At 40.7% G+C, this 18,070-nt stretch overlaps 1 protein-coding gene across 2 annotated transcripts in view; it reads right to left on the bottom strand.

Moving 5' to 3' along the window:
• The window catches only part of LOC135488395 (ADP-ribosylation factor-like protein 6-interacting protein 1), a 79,984-nt gene that overhangs the window by 20,620 nt on the left and 41,294 nt on the right, over nucleotides 1–18,070 (bottom strand). The window contains exon 6 of one of the 2 annotated variants that reach the window (XM_064772995.1): nucleotides 10,448–11,032. The exons of the other annotated variant lie outside the window; for it this stretch is intronic. Within the exon in view, the coding sequence (XP_064629065.1) occupies nucleotides 10,917–11,032 (116 nt within the window). The 3' untranslated portion in view covers nucleotides 10,448–10,916. Of the gene's footprint in view, nucleotides 1–10,447; nucleotides 11,033–18,070 lie in introns of those variants that run through there. 2 annotated transcript variants of the gene reach the window in all.

The raw sequence follows: 18,070 nt of genomic DNA, 5'->3' as shown, positions 1-18,070 counted from the left end.
ATGTTACTTGACCAATCAACAGGCCTATTGAATTGGGATTTTGCGTGGTATAGATTGTTGGCCACTGACCATGGCCATGCCATGGAGGTGTAGCCTATCATTTTCAATATGGCGCTGGCTTTTTCTCTCAAGTGCGCGGATCTAGTATTATATTATGATTTCCACACAATGTCGGCATCGACGGCTCTTCCAGTCTACGAGCACACTCCCTCTTTCTAAGTAGTGGGCTCATCCAAGGTTAACACCGGTTACTCGATCGGATTATATGCGGGAGGTCAGGCAACAGGTGCCACGTGGCAGGGAATGCCGACTCGTCTCTTTCGTGAGTTAACACATAAAGTTGGTAGATCGGTTGTCGTCAGGTAGTCATAGAAAGAAAGAGAGAATTCAATAAACTGAACTTCCAGCAGTATTGCCTCCGTTTCCTCCACCCATACCACTGAAGAAATGCGCGTCATTTTTCTGTTTATTGTGCACGCACTTCACTTTACGGTGCACCTTGCCCAAATTTGAGCTGATTCTGCCAAATGCAATGTACACTATCTCCATGCGGTAAATATAGCAGCATATGGTGAACCCGTTCTTTGATCGCACAGACCTCACTTTCCATAGCCACTGCGCTGGATTTCAAAATAACTTCACAGGGTTTGCCCTTTTTAATCTTCTCTACACACTGCATACGTTTCAACGCAAAGCATATTGCGTTTTTTGAATGAGACACAAAAATGCTACACTTGTTGAGATATCAGACTGCTGATCGAGCAATAGCGATGGTCAGTGGCCTCACACTAACTTGTTACCATTGTGTGTACAGCGATGTGTGTGAGTGAGTAATAGCCGATCAGCTTCAGCTTGATATAGTTTGCATACAAATGTATGCTGTACTTTTTCGTCAAGGTATTAGAAGTGCGTTGTCTGTAAAGCTTAGCAATGTCAATACATTGAGGGTCAAGATGAGAAGAATAGATTGGAATACAATATGTTATAGCTCAAGATGAGCTGCTTAATCAATGGTACCAATTTCCGACATTTCCAGGTGAAGTCAGGCAAAGAGACCCTTGTTGAGCGAGGATCAAACCATGCAGGGACTTTTTAACTGCTAAACAGACAGTAATGCTCGAGATAAACCTCCATCATTTTGGTCTACAAACCGAGGAGAAAGCTCAATTTTCTCGCACAAATAAGACAAAATAACACAGGAGTTTCAAACCACAACATTCCCAGTGTTGTCAGTCAGAAAATGTTGTCACTTGATGTCAGACGTGACATTGCAACACCTATGTGACATATATATAAGCATCATTCGTGTAGTAGAAAATGCAAAGCTGTCATTTTGTATTGAAACATGCCATACAATTTTAACTGTTTCAAGGACAGGATACAGTTTTTTTTAGTAACACACAGGTGTGTTTGTTTTCTGTTCTCCATGAGAGCTAGAAACATCACCAGTCATCAAGAAATGAAATCCCTCGGAGCTGGGAAATGCCATAAATTTGTTGATTCAGTTAATGGCCACAAAATTCATGAGTAACCAGGAAGTAAAAAAGACTTTAAAATAAATTATTTACAAAATACTTAAAATTACTTGAGTAGAACACTCATTATTTATTCACATGGCTTCCCTAAATCTACATCACAACTAACAGACTAAATGCAAGATATGGATACATAAAGCTTTTCAGCTGAAAGGCATGAGTGAATTGTATATTTCTTCCAACCATCCCACAAAAACTCAACTGGCTTCATCACAGAGCCAGTTTAAAACCTTAAAGGGGATTTTGATAATCTTTTATAATTTGGATGGAATTATCACGGAAACGCCAGCCATTCCTTCGACAATTAGAAAATTATCAGATTGACCTTGACATGCATACATATATTAATTTTATCCTGAATCCTGACCTAAAAGATATATATTGCTTTTTTTAAAAACTTTTTAACCAAGCACTCAGTAGTGTCAAAGAACGACGAGAGCAAATTTCCAACTCATTCCCACTTTAACATTCAGAAGGGGACCATGATGGAAGAGATACATAAGTCACACAAAAATGCAATGCAATGATATATGTACACTATTCACCTCATATATACAAAAATTATAAATTAAAGTGCTTCAAAAGAATACGACTGGCAGCCTTTTCTAGAATAAACAAAACACATTCCAACAATACATGAAAGCTATCAAACCACAGTGAATATAATCAATCACCAATAGTTGTCATGTACAAATGCTCAATGCACTTGAGACATCAAATCTGCATTTTCAAAACATCTTTTTTTGCTGGGTTTAGCACCCTGCGAAATGACCCCCAAGGGCAGAGGGGTCACTCCCGAAGAAGGGGTATGCACATCCGTGTCCGTGGAAATTTTTTAAAGCCTCAAACGGCAGGCAGGCGCATGCAGTGAGCAGCATCAATCAACATCCCTTTCAGTGGGGCGAGATGTATTAATCTGCCCGTTGACAGTGCAAGTACAATTTGCAATTTGCAAGTCAGCGGTGTAGGTCTTGTTTCAAAATTGGGGCTTCCCCGCTTTTCCTGGGTGCCACTATGGTGTTTTAAGTAAAGATGAATGAGGCAGGTTGGTTTGCTTTGATAGAAATAACCACCATTTGCTGGCTTTTTCCGGGACACAGATATGCATACCCCTATCTGTGGGTGTGACCCCCGGGGAAATGCCCAGGCTGCCATTACTAGCAATGGCAGGCCTAGCACACTCCATTTTCAATAGAGGGTAGCTCAAAAATTGCTATTGTTTGAGATGGGATCTGCACTGAAATCTTGGGAATATAATGCCAAGAGTACTATCGCCCAGGTCTGAAGTCGAGAATTCATATTAAATGAGTAGTTTCAGGGCTAGTGAGCTAGAAAAGCCCCCAAATCTCAATTTCTCAAGAATTTACCCTACAGGCTATGAGCTAAGCATCACAAATTTACCAACATTTTCAACCTACAGATGGACACATCAAATTTCAATCCAAATCGCTCCATTTTTGCCTGCAAATACCTTGATATATATATAATTGTGTCAGAAGTCAGGAGCCAGGATTATTTTAACACACTGGCCGAAAAGCCAACTTTATTGATATTTCCTATGCATTTTCTATCAGGCCTAGCTGCCAGGACCAATTTAGCATGTGTGCTCAGTGGCTTAATTGGCCAGGCCTGCAATAGCTGGTAATGGCAGAGGGGGAAAATCTACTTATAATAGAAGATCTGCTTTAAGAGAACTTCGCAAGGCTCTTCTAATGGCCTGAAGTTAAGTTGAACTCTGATTTACTGTCAAAATCAGCTAACATATTTTTATATAGCTTGTCAGTAAATCAAAGGCTTAACTATACATTGCTTAGTAAATTTAGTCTCCTTCCCCAAAGAGGTTTAACACATCCACTATTTAAAAGCAGGCTGTTGAAAGTATTGCACATTCAGTTAGTAGTTTAAAATAACATTAAAATGTTAGACTATTAAAATTAATCCTTTCCATCATAAACAACCTTCCTGGGGTTGACGGATGATTTTTACAAACACATTATTTTTGAATGATTTATTAATACTTAAATACAATTTCTTACCAGGACAACACCTACATCGTGCCGACTTATCGTCGGTGAAAATCAGTCCTAAAGTCTCCTCCTTTCACTCCCGATAACTCCCGCCAGGTAATCTGTTGGAAGCACCATTATAAACGGGTGGCCAATCAAATTGCTCGACACAAAGTAATTGAATGACGGCCTGAATTGATAGTGCCAACCTCAGGATCAAGTTACCCTTCTTCTATACAACATGCACTGTGCATTTGGGTCAGGGCAGCATCCCTGGAACTGTTTACTCATTGAACACCTGGTCTTCAATTATGATGGCTTTCAGTGCACGTCTCGTGCGACAACCACGAGTGAGTGTAATGTTATTGTTAGTGTTGTCGCGACATGGACATGTGGGAAAGGAAGGGAATGCAGGAGACTACCGATAAAGCAGCCCTTCTGACGGCCGATCAGGGGGGAGTTATCGGCGATGAAGGATGGATATACACACGACGACGGTGGATCGGCATGCATCTACATCTAAATAATAGGGATCTTCTCTTTTCTTTAGACTGTGTTTGTATTAAACATAACTTAAAGTCTTAGATCAACCTGAGAATAAATTACATAATACAGCTCAAATAATTTCTATTCACATTCAATTCAATACTCGAGGCCAAGAAGCTAAAATACATGTAATACCATCCAAAGATCAGGTTTTTGATACTCCGACATCATATACAAAACCTGAGAAAAACCAGTACAATCCGCTGGGAAAGGGGGCTGTTCTGATTACTTTACAATAAAAAACGTTCTTAATAAAATCTGAGAAGTTCCTAACGTTTTGATTTGATTTTGATCTACATCGATTTTATGGTGTTAAACATTCTGTTGAAGTGTTTTTGTGTATTTATTCCGAAATGAAACAAACTTGTAGCGGGAATGCGCAATTCAACAAAGAGCCTTCGATAACTCAAGCTTAAAAGTGGATTTGCACAGCTAACGAATCAGCCTACTATTTACTTTTCCCCGGCGGTAAAAATATACCTACTTATTATTTCCTGTTCAAAAGTCTTGCGCAGATCAATTACTCTAAGGATGAACATTATATTGACAATAGGCTTCCACTCAGAAACTCACGTATGACTTAATGACGGTAAGTCATAGATCACTTTGATAATGATTTTTTGGGTCCGGGAAGGTCATTTTGCATAAGGCTTGTGCGAAATCCGCTTTTAATACAGAGCGACGCTCTGATTGGGGCTTTGGGGGTTTGAAATATCGAGTATATTGAAAATCACTGGTTATGTCAGGATGATGTATTACATTTAGGTTTCAAAACAACATGTGATGACTTGGAACAAAATAGCCCGACATTGACATGTTATATAATTTGATCATTTTGGCTTTTTGTAGAATTTTTAAAATCAAAATGAGATCAAAATTCACCAATATTATCACAAATTATCAAATTAATAACATATCGAAATACATTTATAACAGAAACTGGCTCTTGTAGACAAAGACAACCAACTGGTTGGATTCAAATATACATTTCTTGAGAGGAAAAAAGCTGTCACGATCCTTTCAGTGATAGTGACAAAAACCAAAGCACCAATACAACAACATATCAACACTAAGACAATATACATGATGCTGATGAACATCGCTATAAATTTGATCGAAAGAAACCTGCCCCAAATTGCTGATTTGTGATGTTACGGCCAGCTTAGGATATCTCACCCTTTGGTTGGATGCTGCACAAAGGCTGATCAAGGAGTCAGTAAGAAGGGAGGATGCCCCCATAAAGACAAAGGCAAATAAAGTTAATAAGCACACCACACACTCATCTAAAATCAAACCAATCAGGGTCAATTTTTTTGAAGATAAGCAAGAAATGCGGTGATCAAAAATCTTAAGTTGAGTCTCCTTAACATTTTTACAAGTTAGCTCTGTCCATCAATGAAAGAGATTCACCAACCACAAAAATTGAGAAAAAGAACTTTAAAACATACGGAGAAGATGTGACTTTGTTTATAAAACGGTTTAAAAGTATGGCACAAAAGATATTCCAAGTAGCTGCCAATGGCTATTGGGCTAGTCACAAAAATACTGCTCTCAGGACAGACCAGACCTCAAAAGGAAACAACATTTGTAACAGAAAAATCTTACAAACCATATTTCAAGTCAAATTCATCTTGACTACCAAGGTTTGTGTATTTTATCAAGATTAAAATATTGGCACATATTGGCACGTTAATTTGTTACCGTATCTGCACCTGAACGACACACACCTAATACACTACAATAAACTGCAACAGTAATGATAAAAGCCGCACTTACACCACCTGAAAATGGACCACCAATCTTGGTTCGGGAACCAATGCCGCACCATCGAATTCCACCAAGGGCTTACACCAGCGCTGCAGCTAGTTATAAAATCCTGCTACAGATGGCGCGCAAACAATAAGCAGAACGCGGAAAGCCTTGGCAGAAAGCGCCATTTCGAAAGCGCCGCCTGGAGCCGAACCATCTAACTAGCTAATTGCCGATCCATTTGCGCGTACACCACGACAAAGCCGAGCTTTTAACAAGCCGGGCGAATTTGGACCATCAAGCTTGATGGGACCATCAAGCTTGATGGGACAAATTCGCTCGGCAATTTGTGTCGGCAATGGATTGCCGAACCAATTTGTCGCGGCAATGTGGTGGTGTAAGTGCAATTGGTCCACCAATATTTCGTGGTGTAAGCGCAGCTATAGCATTACATGCATCTACCGCAGGACTGGTAAAACTACCCCAGAAGCTGTACTGTAGGACATGACTTGTGAACAAAACTTGGCATCCTATCATTTTGCCTGACCACATCTTCGAAGTATAACTCTGTGAAGCATTGAATGATTAATAAGGGAGATTTTTTAATGAATGATTAATAAGGGAGATTTGGCAGTGGAAACTAGACCAAGCATATATAGTCAATTCAGGTGAGGCTAGGATAGGAATTCTAAAATACCTTGGTACCGTAAAGTCAACTTCTAAATGGAAAATGCATAAGCCTCGTTCTGAGAGTGGAGTGTTTTGGACACGCAACCAAGATGCTCTACCAAAGTTCCCTCGGGTTGCACTAAAATGTGGAACCATGCACACAGCTCACTTCAGAAGTTTGAGGCTCTCAAAACACTGCTTCAAACACAAATCAGCCAAGGAAGCATCAACCACCCTAAGTTTTTTAATGAGCACTACACATATTTGCTGAGAAAAACGCTCCAAATAGCCCATTTGCGCGGATTTTAGCGTCACTTGAGCGAGCCGATCCGGACTTCCTATACGCGCTGCCGTAACATAATGTAAACAACGGCGCTACCGGCGCTCCGGGCAGGCGATGGATGGAATTTGCCAAATTCGCACATATTCAAGTTATTTCGTGGCCTATCTTTTTAAGTTTGAGGTATTTTAGAATAGAAATTGAACCCTCGGCTTCGGACCTTGGTTGAGTTACCAAGACACTCTCGGGTGGAGCTAAAATGTCGTCCAAACCCTCGCCTGTCGGCTCGGGTTTGGACTGTATTTTAGCTCCACCCTCGAGTGTCTTGGTAACTCAACCAAGGTCCTCCGCCTCGGGTTCAATTCCTTAATTCACATGTGATACTGGCTACCCGAGTACTGCCTCATGCACTGCCATGCTTATTCTTAGTATGTTTGAAATGGAACACTAACAGAAAGTAGAACCAAATCCTTCATGGGTTATATAGAATACATTTAAAGGGAGTATATATGACCATGAGGTCAAATGCATCACATGGAAATACAGTAGAACCTCCCTTAGTGGACGCCTCTGCCAGGCGGACACCTCTACATTACGGACACGTCCGGCCAGTCCCAATTTTTTTCTAAGTCATTTCCAATAACAAAAACCTCTGTACGGCGGACACCTCTCTACTCCGAATTGCGGACAGGGCGATAGCCAATTTTTGGTCCAATTCCCTCCCAATTACGGACAGTAGGCAAAAACAATGCAAAAACATGCGCTTGGAGAGTCAAGTAGGCCCGACAGGTGTGATATTTGCGTAATTAATCAACGTAATTACCCCATGGCATTGTGTTTTCGTATCCTAATTAAGCCGCGGCATTTGTTTACTCATCTTTGCAACTAATCACATAGGCCTATTGTGTCAACGGACACTCATAAATCCACGTGGTTTTGTCAGTGTTGCGGCGAATATGCGTTAGTAGAGAAATTAGAAAAAATTAATTATTAATCAAAGGTGGCTGATGGACAGAAATTATGGTGTTTTTTCACACATTATGACATGTCGAGGAGATTTTGCAATACTAGAGGCCTGTCGGCCTAGGAGCTTCGCTGGGTTAATGGTGGAGTTGTATTAGGAGTAATGCAGTGTGCAGGCTGATATATTATCTGAAGTACTCCAGTGGTAATTAATGTACCCGAACCAAACCAAGTGTCCCCAATACATTCCAGCGCTAATATAAGCAGGAGTTTATAGTTGACCAACCAAGTGTACTTAAATGGTACAGGTGTATACATTGTACATAGATAAGTCACATTAGGGCTATTGTAAAGAAGCATATCCACAATACACATTTACAATCCCCAGATAGAGTATATTATATTACAATGACAACTCCAGCTCGATTAGCTCTTGACAACAGTCTATAATAGATGACCTGATTCGTGATGTCATATCGCTGGGGAACCCCTATCTCAACATAAAATCTATCACGTGACATTAATACGCCGTTGGCGATTTACATTTTCATAAATTACCGATTCAAAAAGGTGTCAAAAAACCCTTTTTTGCGAATTTCCAGTGGCTTATCTGTAACTTTGACGAAAGCTACCATAACATAGGTAAGTCATGTGAAGTGGCTAGACACTGACACGCTTCGTATCGTAAATATTCGCCTTCAAACTCTTGAATCGAGTGACCATTTGGCGGCCATTTGTTTGTTTTGTTTAAGTCATTTTTCCACTACTGCGCATGCGCATACTACAAACATGTGCTTTCATACTACAAATAGCTCGACAGAGGGCGCGGGACCCAGCCTTTAGTGCAGGAACTACTTATACACTTGTATAATTACTTCAGCACTTGCTGCATTGTTCGATGCGATGGTCCCTTTACCAAGGTATTCATCCGCCCTGTACATCTATGCATTAGTACTGTGTACAACGATCAATAATTTACGGATATCTAAAAGTAGTTTGGCAATAACTGGTTTTATAGAAGGAAAGTCGGTATATGATGAGCTACGCTGGCATAAACTGCCAGCTCGCTAAAAAGGGGCACCTTTTACTAAAGAGATTATTCACTCTCTGAGTTCCAAAGTAGCTCACGTCATTCAATGCAACATCACAAGCAAATACCGATCAGCCAACAGGTTTAAAGTTTCTACGCTAGATGTCGACACAGAAAAAAACCAAGACCTGCAAGGCGGGAACTTCAAAATCCACCTATCGGCTGATTTGGCATAACCTCTCTATTGCGAACACCTCTCTATTTCGGACACCTGGGCCCAGTCCCATGGGTGTCCGCAGTAGAGAGGTTGTACTGTATAAGGCTATTTGCTACGCAACCAAGCAGCAAAGATTTATGAATTTGACTACTACTACACAGGGATAAAAAAAATCCAAAATTGCTCTACTAGCCCAGGACTAGCTTACAATCACACTGCGCTAGCCCATAAGCAAAAGCTACTAGCCCGAGCCAAGCCAGCAGACGACAATTCCACGTGATTCAACGGAGATTCCCGAAGACCGCTAATTTATCAATCAGGCGTTATTCCAACAGTGAAACATACCCCATGTACACACATGATCTATCATAGTGCATTCGGCTAGTTCGCAACGATTTTCTGCACTCCCTGCTAGCCCGAGTTAAAAAAGTAGCTAGTTCCGGGTGTCCGACTAGCCGATTTTTCGACCCCTGCAACATATCGCAAACTTCAAGCTTTATCAGAATAAATCAATACATAGAAGAACATGTGATGTTGTGATTAATGTGTGACGTCACTATTTAGTATTTTGTGTAGGACATTATATTTTTAGAAGTTTTCCCTTGAACCTCTGTAAATACTAATTGGACAGCCATAGTTGTTACATATTCATGATCAACGAGTAATACTGAACCTACAATGCATTTTCTCTGAGCTTTTTATAGTCAGGTAAATGTGCTCTGGTTGATGATAGACTATTTTGAAATACCTGGATATAGAAGGAACCACACTTTACAGTGTAAATGCACTATGCGCAAACGAAGCCTCGTTTTGAATTCAGCGGTAAACCGCTAGAGTTGGTGCAAAATGTGAAAGCTGTAAAAAGCTGTTAAAACTACATTTTCTGATGTTTAATTTGAGATATTTTAGAATAGAAATTGACACCGAACTGGTGGTATTGATTGTCCAACCAAAACCACTCGGGTGGAGCTGAAATGTTGGCCAAACCCTCGGCTCGGGTCGACATTTTACCCCCACCCGAGCGGTTTTGGTGAGACAAACAGTACCTCCAGTTCGGTATCAATTCCTAAAACACAAATTATGATATTTATTCAAATAAATTGCCCGTGGCAAACCTAGTTTAGATTACGGCCATCCAGCCGGTAACAAATGATAGAGTGATCAATGCGTGAAATGTGAGACAAGACCACAATTGATTTTTTAAGCCTTTTAGCAGTTAAATTGTCAATGTTTGACCGCGACGCATCAAAGAATGCGTCGAGTAGTGAAACTGAAATTCGGATATGATATACGGGTTAGTCTTGCGAGTAACTGGTGCGATTTAAATTGGTGATTGACCACGGAATTTTTTTTTAAAATTGACAAGTTTGACACAAGTGGACATTTTTACCCATATCGGCCATTTTCACTCCAAATTTGAACCCCCCCCCCCCCCCCCCCCCCTATGGCCAGGTTGTCGAAATTCAAAATTATTTTTTTACCAAACAATTTATTTATATCTGTAGACTTGCCACAGCAAATATTTTTTCAATACCTCTCCAAATATGTACTTGAGAGTAAAAAACATGCACTCGTCTAATTGATAGGCCTCGACCCTCCAACCTATGAATGTTCATTAGTGGTCTTGTCTCATGTAGCTAAAAAGTCAGCGAGCTGACATATTGTACTTGTGGAGCAGGGGCTATGTACCAGAATACACATTCACAGGATATCATCAATTAACATAGACAGAGAGGTTAATCGGCATAATTAAGTGAGATAACATACAACCAACATTCAGCATGGCCAATAACTCATTCACCTGATGTTAATGAGTCAATGTTTACAAATTGCCGGACAGCAATGCAAAGGTGTCAAGCAAGCAAGGCAAACTCGGCGGCACCGAAAGTCTTTACAACACACAATTCCGAAACGTGCCGATTCAGTTCTTCTTCTTCTTGCTTTGGATGAGACCTTTGACGGATTCCTTCAGCTGCTTGGTGTACCTCTGCATAATGCCACGATGGCGAAGACCGGGTAGGAGCACCACGAACACAACTGAAAAATACAAACATCAAAATATTACTTGTAGATAAACACTGAAGAGGTGATTGTTTCCCTGACGCGAGATCAGGAATTGAATGCTGAAAGCAGAGTTGCATCCACGACCTGAATGTCAATACTGAACAGTCAGGACTTTTCACCCAGTGGAGCTAAAACAGCCCAGACCAGGAAGTTCAAAATCTTAAAATAGATTTGCGCATTGATACGGGAATCGGGCATGCTCAGAAGGTCAAGAAACCAAAGGGAAGAGTGTCAAGTTTCTATATAAATCAACTGCTTCCAGAAAAATTAAACAATTGATTTTAGGCCAATCTTCAGTCTCAGCAAATGATGATGTATGTGTGTGGTTGTGGGTACAGTTGATGTTGTCTTGTTTATTTGACTCGGCAATACAGAATTGAACAAGAGGCCCAAGGGCCTGGCGCTCAGCTGGATGACCTAATAACATAGGACTGAGGGTATAAAGTAGTAAATATCGGCTTTATACTACTGTTTGAAGGTCAAGAGAACACGTTATACCACTAAAATTTCCAATGCAGAGCTGCCAGGTGGATGAAATATGATTGAACTAATCAGCCATGGTATGTAAATATTACAGGAGGCAACGGAAGATATCCCTAGTTCAGTATGTTGTATCAGTAGCTTTACAGAAAAAAAGTGTCAGAGAGGATGAGACTTCTCCATGGACAACTGTGGTATGTTCAGGCTGGGTTGTACAGCACAAGGATACAAAATGCTGTCTGTAATTGAGCGGTATCATGATTTAACAGAGGTCAGAATAAATAGAAATTACCAGTTTGGGACTAGCACCACTTTCTTTTTTTTTTAATAAGGAGAGATTACAGGAGTCAACAGAATTAATTTTATTGAGAGTAATTGACCTGTCCTGCAGGTGATTGGAATTTACAATACAAAGGGTCGTTTTTCATGACATTGTGCTCTACTGCGTATTCCTAGTCATAGTGAGTCGATCTGGAACCAATCTATCCTTGGCGCAGACAGGTTCAAATTGGCTATATCTTGAATAGATCGAATTGCGATGAAAATCTAATGCAATAAAGGAGCAATATCGAAGAGACATATTAATCAAACCAATTGTCCACAGACTCGGACCCTGAAATGGCACGATGTATGCGTGCATATAAAAGTATATCAATTGGTCCCATAGAGATGATGAGGCAATGTCAATATGCCTTGTTCCTTAGTCAGCAATATGCCCCTTTTTATACGGAGAAGAAGGAGAACCCAGATAGGCCTTCACATGTCGGCTTCCAAATGGCTCGAACCAACTGTACTATCACTACTATAACTTTAAAATGCGTTCTCCTCCTAGTCCTACATGAAGCAATGTCTCAGCCAAAAAGGCAAAGTTAGCAGCTCCTTGGTAAGGCCATGTCAGGTTCCGCGAACCTCTTCAGATACATCAAGTATTAAAAGCTGTGGTGAGCATTACCAGCAATCCCCAACTTTATTATGCCGCTGCTAAATGCAGGCGCTACGATCGAGTTTGACACGTGACCCAATTTAGCCAATCAGAGCGTTCATCAATAATAAAATATATTTTTAGTACAAGAAATCAATGCCTTGTGTCAGTTTTATGCCTTCATTGTGGGTTCACAATTTTGAATGTACAGTGTTCCAGCTCATCAAAAGAACAGGGTTTTGTCTAGAATCACGGTTTTCCGAGTTTCTCCTTGTCAACACTGTCAGGAACCCCCCCCCCCATCCTATCTACCTAGCCAACACCCAGACAGAGGTTACCAAATGACAGAGCTGAGAGAGCCCAAACATCTGAGGAATCCATGCAACAGCAAAAGCTTTGGCAAATATGCTGAAGAGAAGGATGCAATATAATATTTCGGGCTTGGTCACCCGCCTACCCCCCCCCCCCTCCCCTGACATGACCCTTCCCAGCACCAGTGTCCTTAATTGAACCATCCAAAGCTAGGGATCTTAGGCCATAAAGTGGACAAATAAAGCAAGAAGTTATCAAAGGGCAGTCATTCTCATATCTTCAAAGATCACTTGAGGTCCAGCTTTTCATGTATGTTGATGTTTGGACATATATTCTCTCCTCAAATCCACTTGGGACGCCAATTTGGACCCCCTGTGGACATGGAAAAATTTTCAATTTTCCCAATGGCATGTGTTTCAGTATACTCAGTATGATGCTGCCTTCTGCAGGAGCTATCGGCAAACTAAATTTGCAAACTCTATGTGATTCAAAAAGGCCACAGAAGTCGGCCAATTTTCATGTTTTCTTAGAATTTACATTAGGAAAAATTGCAATTCACGTGGTATTTTCAACCCATAGGTGGACATGGAAAAATTTTCACCAATCAACTCAAAATTTGGCCTGCAAATGCCTTGATAGTCATAGAATCACATACGCTATCGGCAACTAGGCTTTAGTTACACAGAAAGCCGTGAGATGTCTCTCACCTCGATCTGCTATAGAAAACGCATGCTTGGCTCTGGAAGGGAGTTTGGCGCATGCGCAGCTAAAAGGTTGGGAATTGCTGGTAATGGCTGAGCACATAAAAGACTATGGTCACCTTAATTTGAAAATCCCTTCATAATCAAGGGCTACCTCTGACTAAAACAGCACAATAGACCACCAATTTGATCCAGCTCCTAACTGCGGGAAAACCCAAGTCCAGCAACCAAAAGTACCAAAAATACATTTTTGTTTACATTTGAACTGCACACATGCGTTTGTTTACAATTTCATTTCCCGCGAAATCTCGAAAATCAGGTGACCTGCAATCGTGGATTGAAAATAACATTAACCTCGGTTCAGCAGGTCAGCAGGTATCCCGGCTGTTCCAATCATCCCCCTACAGCCAGCCGTTCAAAAGGTAATGTTATTCACCCCACATGGAGTGCAAGTAATTGATTAAGCCCCTGCATAACTTAACAGCAATGGCTTGGCTTCTGTGAGTGGTAAGGAGAATTGACAGTTTTTTTATGGGAGTAACATTATTGTGTTGCTTAAAACGTCTACTTTTTACTCATGTAAGAATCGTAGTACTAATAATAACTTCAACTTATTTTCCAGTCATGATAACACAACACGCATCTTCATGATCATGATCTTTCTCAAACTAACTGAATGACCTAATCGCCTTGGACGCACAACCTAACCACATATCAATCCGCCCCGACGATCGACACATCCATTCGATTCGATAACCCTCGATAAAGTTTGATAAATAAACTAGAACTGAGATTTCACAGGAGCACCTGTGAATTCATGACTCCAGGGTTGTTTTGAGGGCGATATTGTAAGAGTTGGTCTTGAGTATGGGGACGTGAAGGTCCGTGTGAGGCACCTGGGGAGAGAAGACTAGTTGAACGATGTGATCATGGAGGTATAAATAATTATTTATACCTCCATGATGGGATCTGACACGGACACTACTATTGATCTCATTATATGAATACCATTTAATTACAAAAAAGTGAAAACAGATCATATCATATTCCTTGGCATAAATTAAAATAGGAGTGCGGGAACAAGGTTTTTTAGCAGGAGGAAAGCGAGAACATTTTGCGCCGTCGTATTCCGATTTGGCTGGTTAGTGGTGAAATCTGCATTTAATTTTGCAAATTAACATATTCGTTTTCTAGTTCTAACGTTGTCTGTAAAGATGCTTTCCCAATGCTTGACTGGTCGGGCAAGAGACATTGCCAGGAAAACGTGACGTCATTTTGGCCATTCTTCTTACCGCACGCCCTCTCTCTCCGTGAAAGTTCCTGACATGGTGTGAAGTGGGAGGGCGCACAATGGGAACCACACTGCCGCGATGTTAATAGTTTCTATTTATAGAATTCAGCGGCAGAGATTTTAGGCACGGAAAAAGTGGATTAACTCGGCTAATCTCAATGGATTTTACCCTGGAATGTTTTCAAGGCGAGAGAAACATCTGATTTAAGTACTGCGCTTATTAGATTTCATGTTCAGGCCGAAGATTGGCCTAAAACGTGGACGAAAAGAGTGCATTATCGAGTGTTGGAGAGGTCACGTGATTGGACGAGAAACCTGAACAAAGTTTTCGTGCTTTTAGCTGTCAACATCAATGGCTATAATATACTCCTGCAGAATAGTAGAACTAATAGAACTAATTTCCGAAGTTTCCAATAGTTTGAACACAAATCAGAACATCACCCATCAGCTGGACTCAGATCTGCATAAATTACGATAAATAATGAGGTCGTCGCTTCAATTTCGCAAAGAAAGTTGACTCCATTCGAAGGTTGTTTTGACCAAATTCTGTTGAACTCATCGTTATGAGGGCATTTGAACACATTCTCGTTGATCTTTTCTATAAACGTGTGAAGTTTCGTACCAAAATACGTTTCCGTAAAGGCTTAAAAAAGAAAATTCGTCACTTACAAATCATCGCTCCGGTAGAAATAAAAATGTCACCGCCATTTTCTTGACGATAGTACTCCAGGTAACCTCGGCGGGAAATTTAAAGCGGGGTCATCCGGGGTCAAACAACAGTTTTGCTCACTACCGCCAACTGGTGATATAAATCGACACTAATCTATTTTATATCAAAACTTCTGTATCATGAAGACCTTTTCAACTTTATTTCAAGCTTTTATCTGCTTGAATAGAGCGTCAAAAAATTGTTTTTTCATTTACGCATTTTGCCCCCTGGGGAGCTGAATTTGAGTCGAATCGCCCAAATTTTTTTCCGTAAGCAACATTTTCTGCGGTGTTTATAAGCAAGACTAGATTTGAAGTGCCTCGGTTGTATGATTACAAAATGCCCAACTTTGTCTACAGATGGCATGATGGAAGGATGGCAGGATGGGTGGAAGGACGGACACCAATCGAATAGCTATTTGACTAGCTCCGCTGACTTTGTCAGCTGAGCTAAAAATACTGGTCACAAACATACAAAGCCGGCCTTTCATGGATGTTGTTCAGTTGCACGCATCGCAACTGTGCTCCGATACAACTATACATACAGATGGCAGCACTGGCGCTCGTCTCGGGATGCACCAATTTCGCATCCCGATTGGGCGATTTGAAGGGCAGTAGTCAGTACATGTACGCCCGATCAAGCTATCATCAGTCTTGTTAACCTCCCCTTTGGGCTCGACTCCCAATCGGGCGATTTGCGCTCCATTGGGCGAAAAGTCCTGACTGCTGAAGCATACTGAAGAAATCAGGGGTTAATGTTCACTTCTCTGGCTCTGCATACAAATCCCTGAGACATTCACCCCCATTGGTTAAGATAATTGCAACCAATCAGAGCGTCGCTAGCATTTGTATCTCGTAATTGCAAAAACTTTGTAGCAACAATATCCAAACTCACATTACTGCTGTTTCATCATGCTCACCGAAAAGAAAGCACAATCTTCTCATAGTTGGGCACTGCAACTTCGATTCTTATATTTCTGAGTGCCACCCCCATTCATACAAATCATTAGAAGTACGGTGCTGAAACCAAGGTTAACAGTTAAATCTTGGATACTGACTTAAAGGTGATGTACGTATTTACTTCAGCTAGTATTAGAGGGAAATGTCTCAGGGCTTTAGGTGCAACCCCTGATCTCTTCAGGATACTGAAGTCGCTTCACCTAATTCTCTTTTACTGATCTTAACATTGATCTCGGCATTAGCTTGGAATCATAAAGACTTTGTAATTCATATGATGACAGAAATATCTGTTATTCTATTTCCTAGGTCAAGTCAATAAACATACCAGGTTACAGTTTCAAACTTCTGATTATTGCTGCATTTTCTAAGGATTTAACACACTATCAATTTATGTTATGTATGAAATAACTTTTTATATCTCATTCCAATGTGTTATTCCTGCAAGTTTCAAGATCATAAGTTGAACAATTTTCCCCAAGCACCACAAATCAGGGGAATGTGCCACAGGTAAACAGCCGCAGTGTGGCCTGGGATGACTAGACTGCTTAGTCTATAAGATAGAATATGTGTGAAGACTACAACATGTATCCCACCAGTGAGTCAAGTGTTTCTCAAGACTTTTTCTAGTCTATTTAGATATTGTGTTTACGAACCGCTTAAAACTGCTTCCTTGCTAATAACTTTTAAAGGGACAACTTGGGCATGGATTTATTACCTAGTCAGGAGGATAATGTGCCAACTTGACACCATTTGTACAATTTTCATCAGTGCTTGAAGGCAGTTTTGGGCATGACTTGCGAATTTCAGGCAGGCCTACCCCCCCTGTTCTAGTGCATTGTTTATTGCAGGTCAAAGAGTTTTTATTAATCCTGTTTGGAGAAGTTGCGGTTCTGCTGGAAGCTATTTTTGTACAAAAAAACAATATACAGTACAGCCTCTCTATTGCGGACACCCATGGGACTGGGCCCAGGTGTCCTTAATAGAGAGGTGTCCTTAATAAGCGCGCAGCAGAAAAGCCGAAGGCTTTTCTGCGAAGCGCTACTATGGTTAACGTGCATACGACGTCATCCAATGTAAACAATGTTTCTCAAGTCCATGGATTCGTTTCAAATGGCTTAAATTTGACTTAAAATGGCCGCCAGAAGAGATAAACGCGCGAATGTAGCAACTCGACTATTCTGAGCTCCGAGAGAGAACCACACGATTATTCTCACTGTTTTTTAATCAAACTTCAATTTCTGGGGGTTTAACCCCCGACATATGTGTTTTGATTTTTGATACTTTGGTAACAGTATCCAAAAGATGCTTAAAATGGATATAATCCCGAAATAATGAAGCAAAAGACGGGCAGGCGTTCGAGAAAAAAAAATTTTATTTTGAGATTTTAGAAACCTTTTGAACGAATTCCACATGGGCCGTGGTGGGATCCGAAGACACCTCAAGGAGGAATGTATGTTTTTATAGGGTACCATTGGTTTTGCAGATCTTCTTTTTTTTTTCTAAAGAATAATCAATATTCGCTAGCAGGCTTTTTATGCTCCCAGGTATGAAGAGGGTTCTATGTTCCTCGAGTTCTTTGTTCATCAGTCTGGTGTTCCTCAAGAGTAAAGTGTCTTCAAGTCTCTTGGTCAGCAAAA

The sequence above is a fragment of the Lineus longissimus genome, chromosome 1, assembly GCF_910592395.1.
Source record: "Lineus longissimus chromosome 1, tnLinLong1.2, whole genome shotgun sequence".
In the NCBI taxonomy this organism is placed as follows: Eukaryota; Metazoa; Nemertea; class Pilidiophora; order Heteronemertea; family Lineidae; genus Lineus; species Lineus longissimus.
Note: the sequence above shows the minus strand (reverse complement) of the source record. Positions and strands in the feature narration are given on the sequence as shown.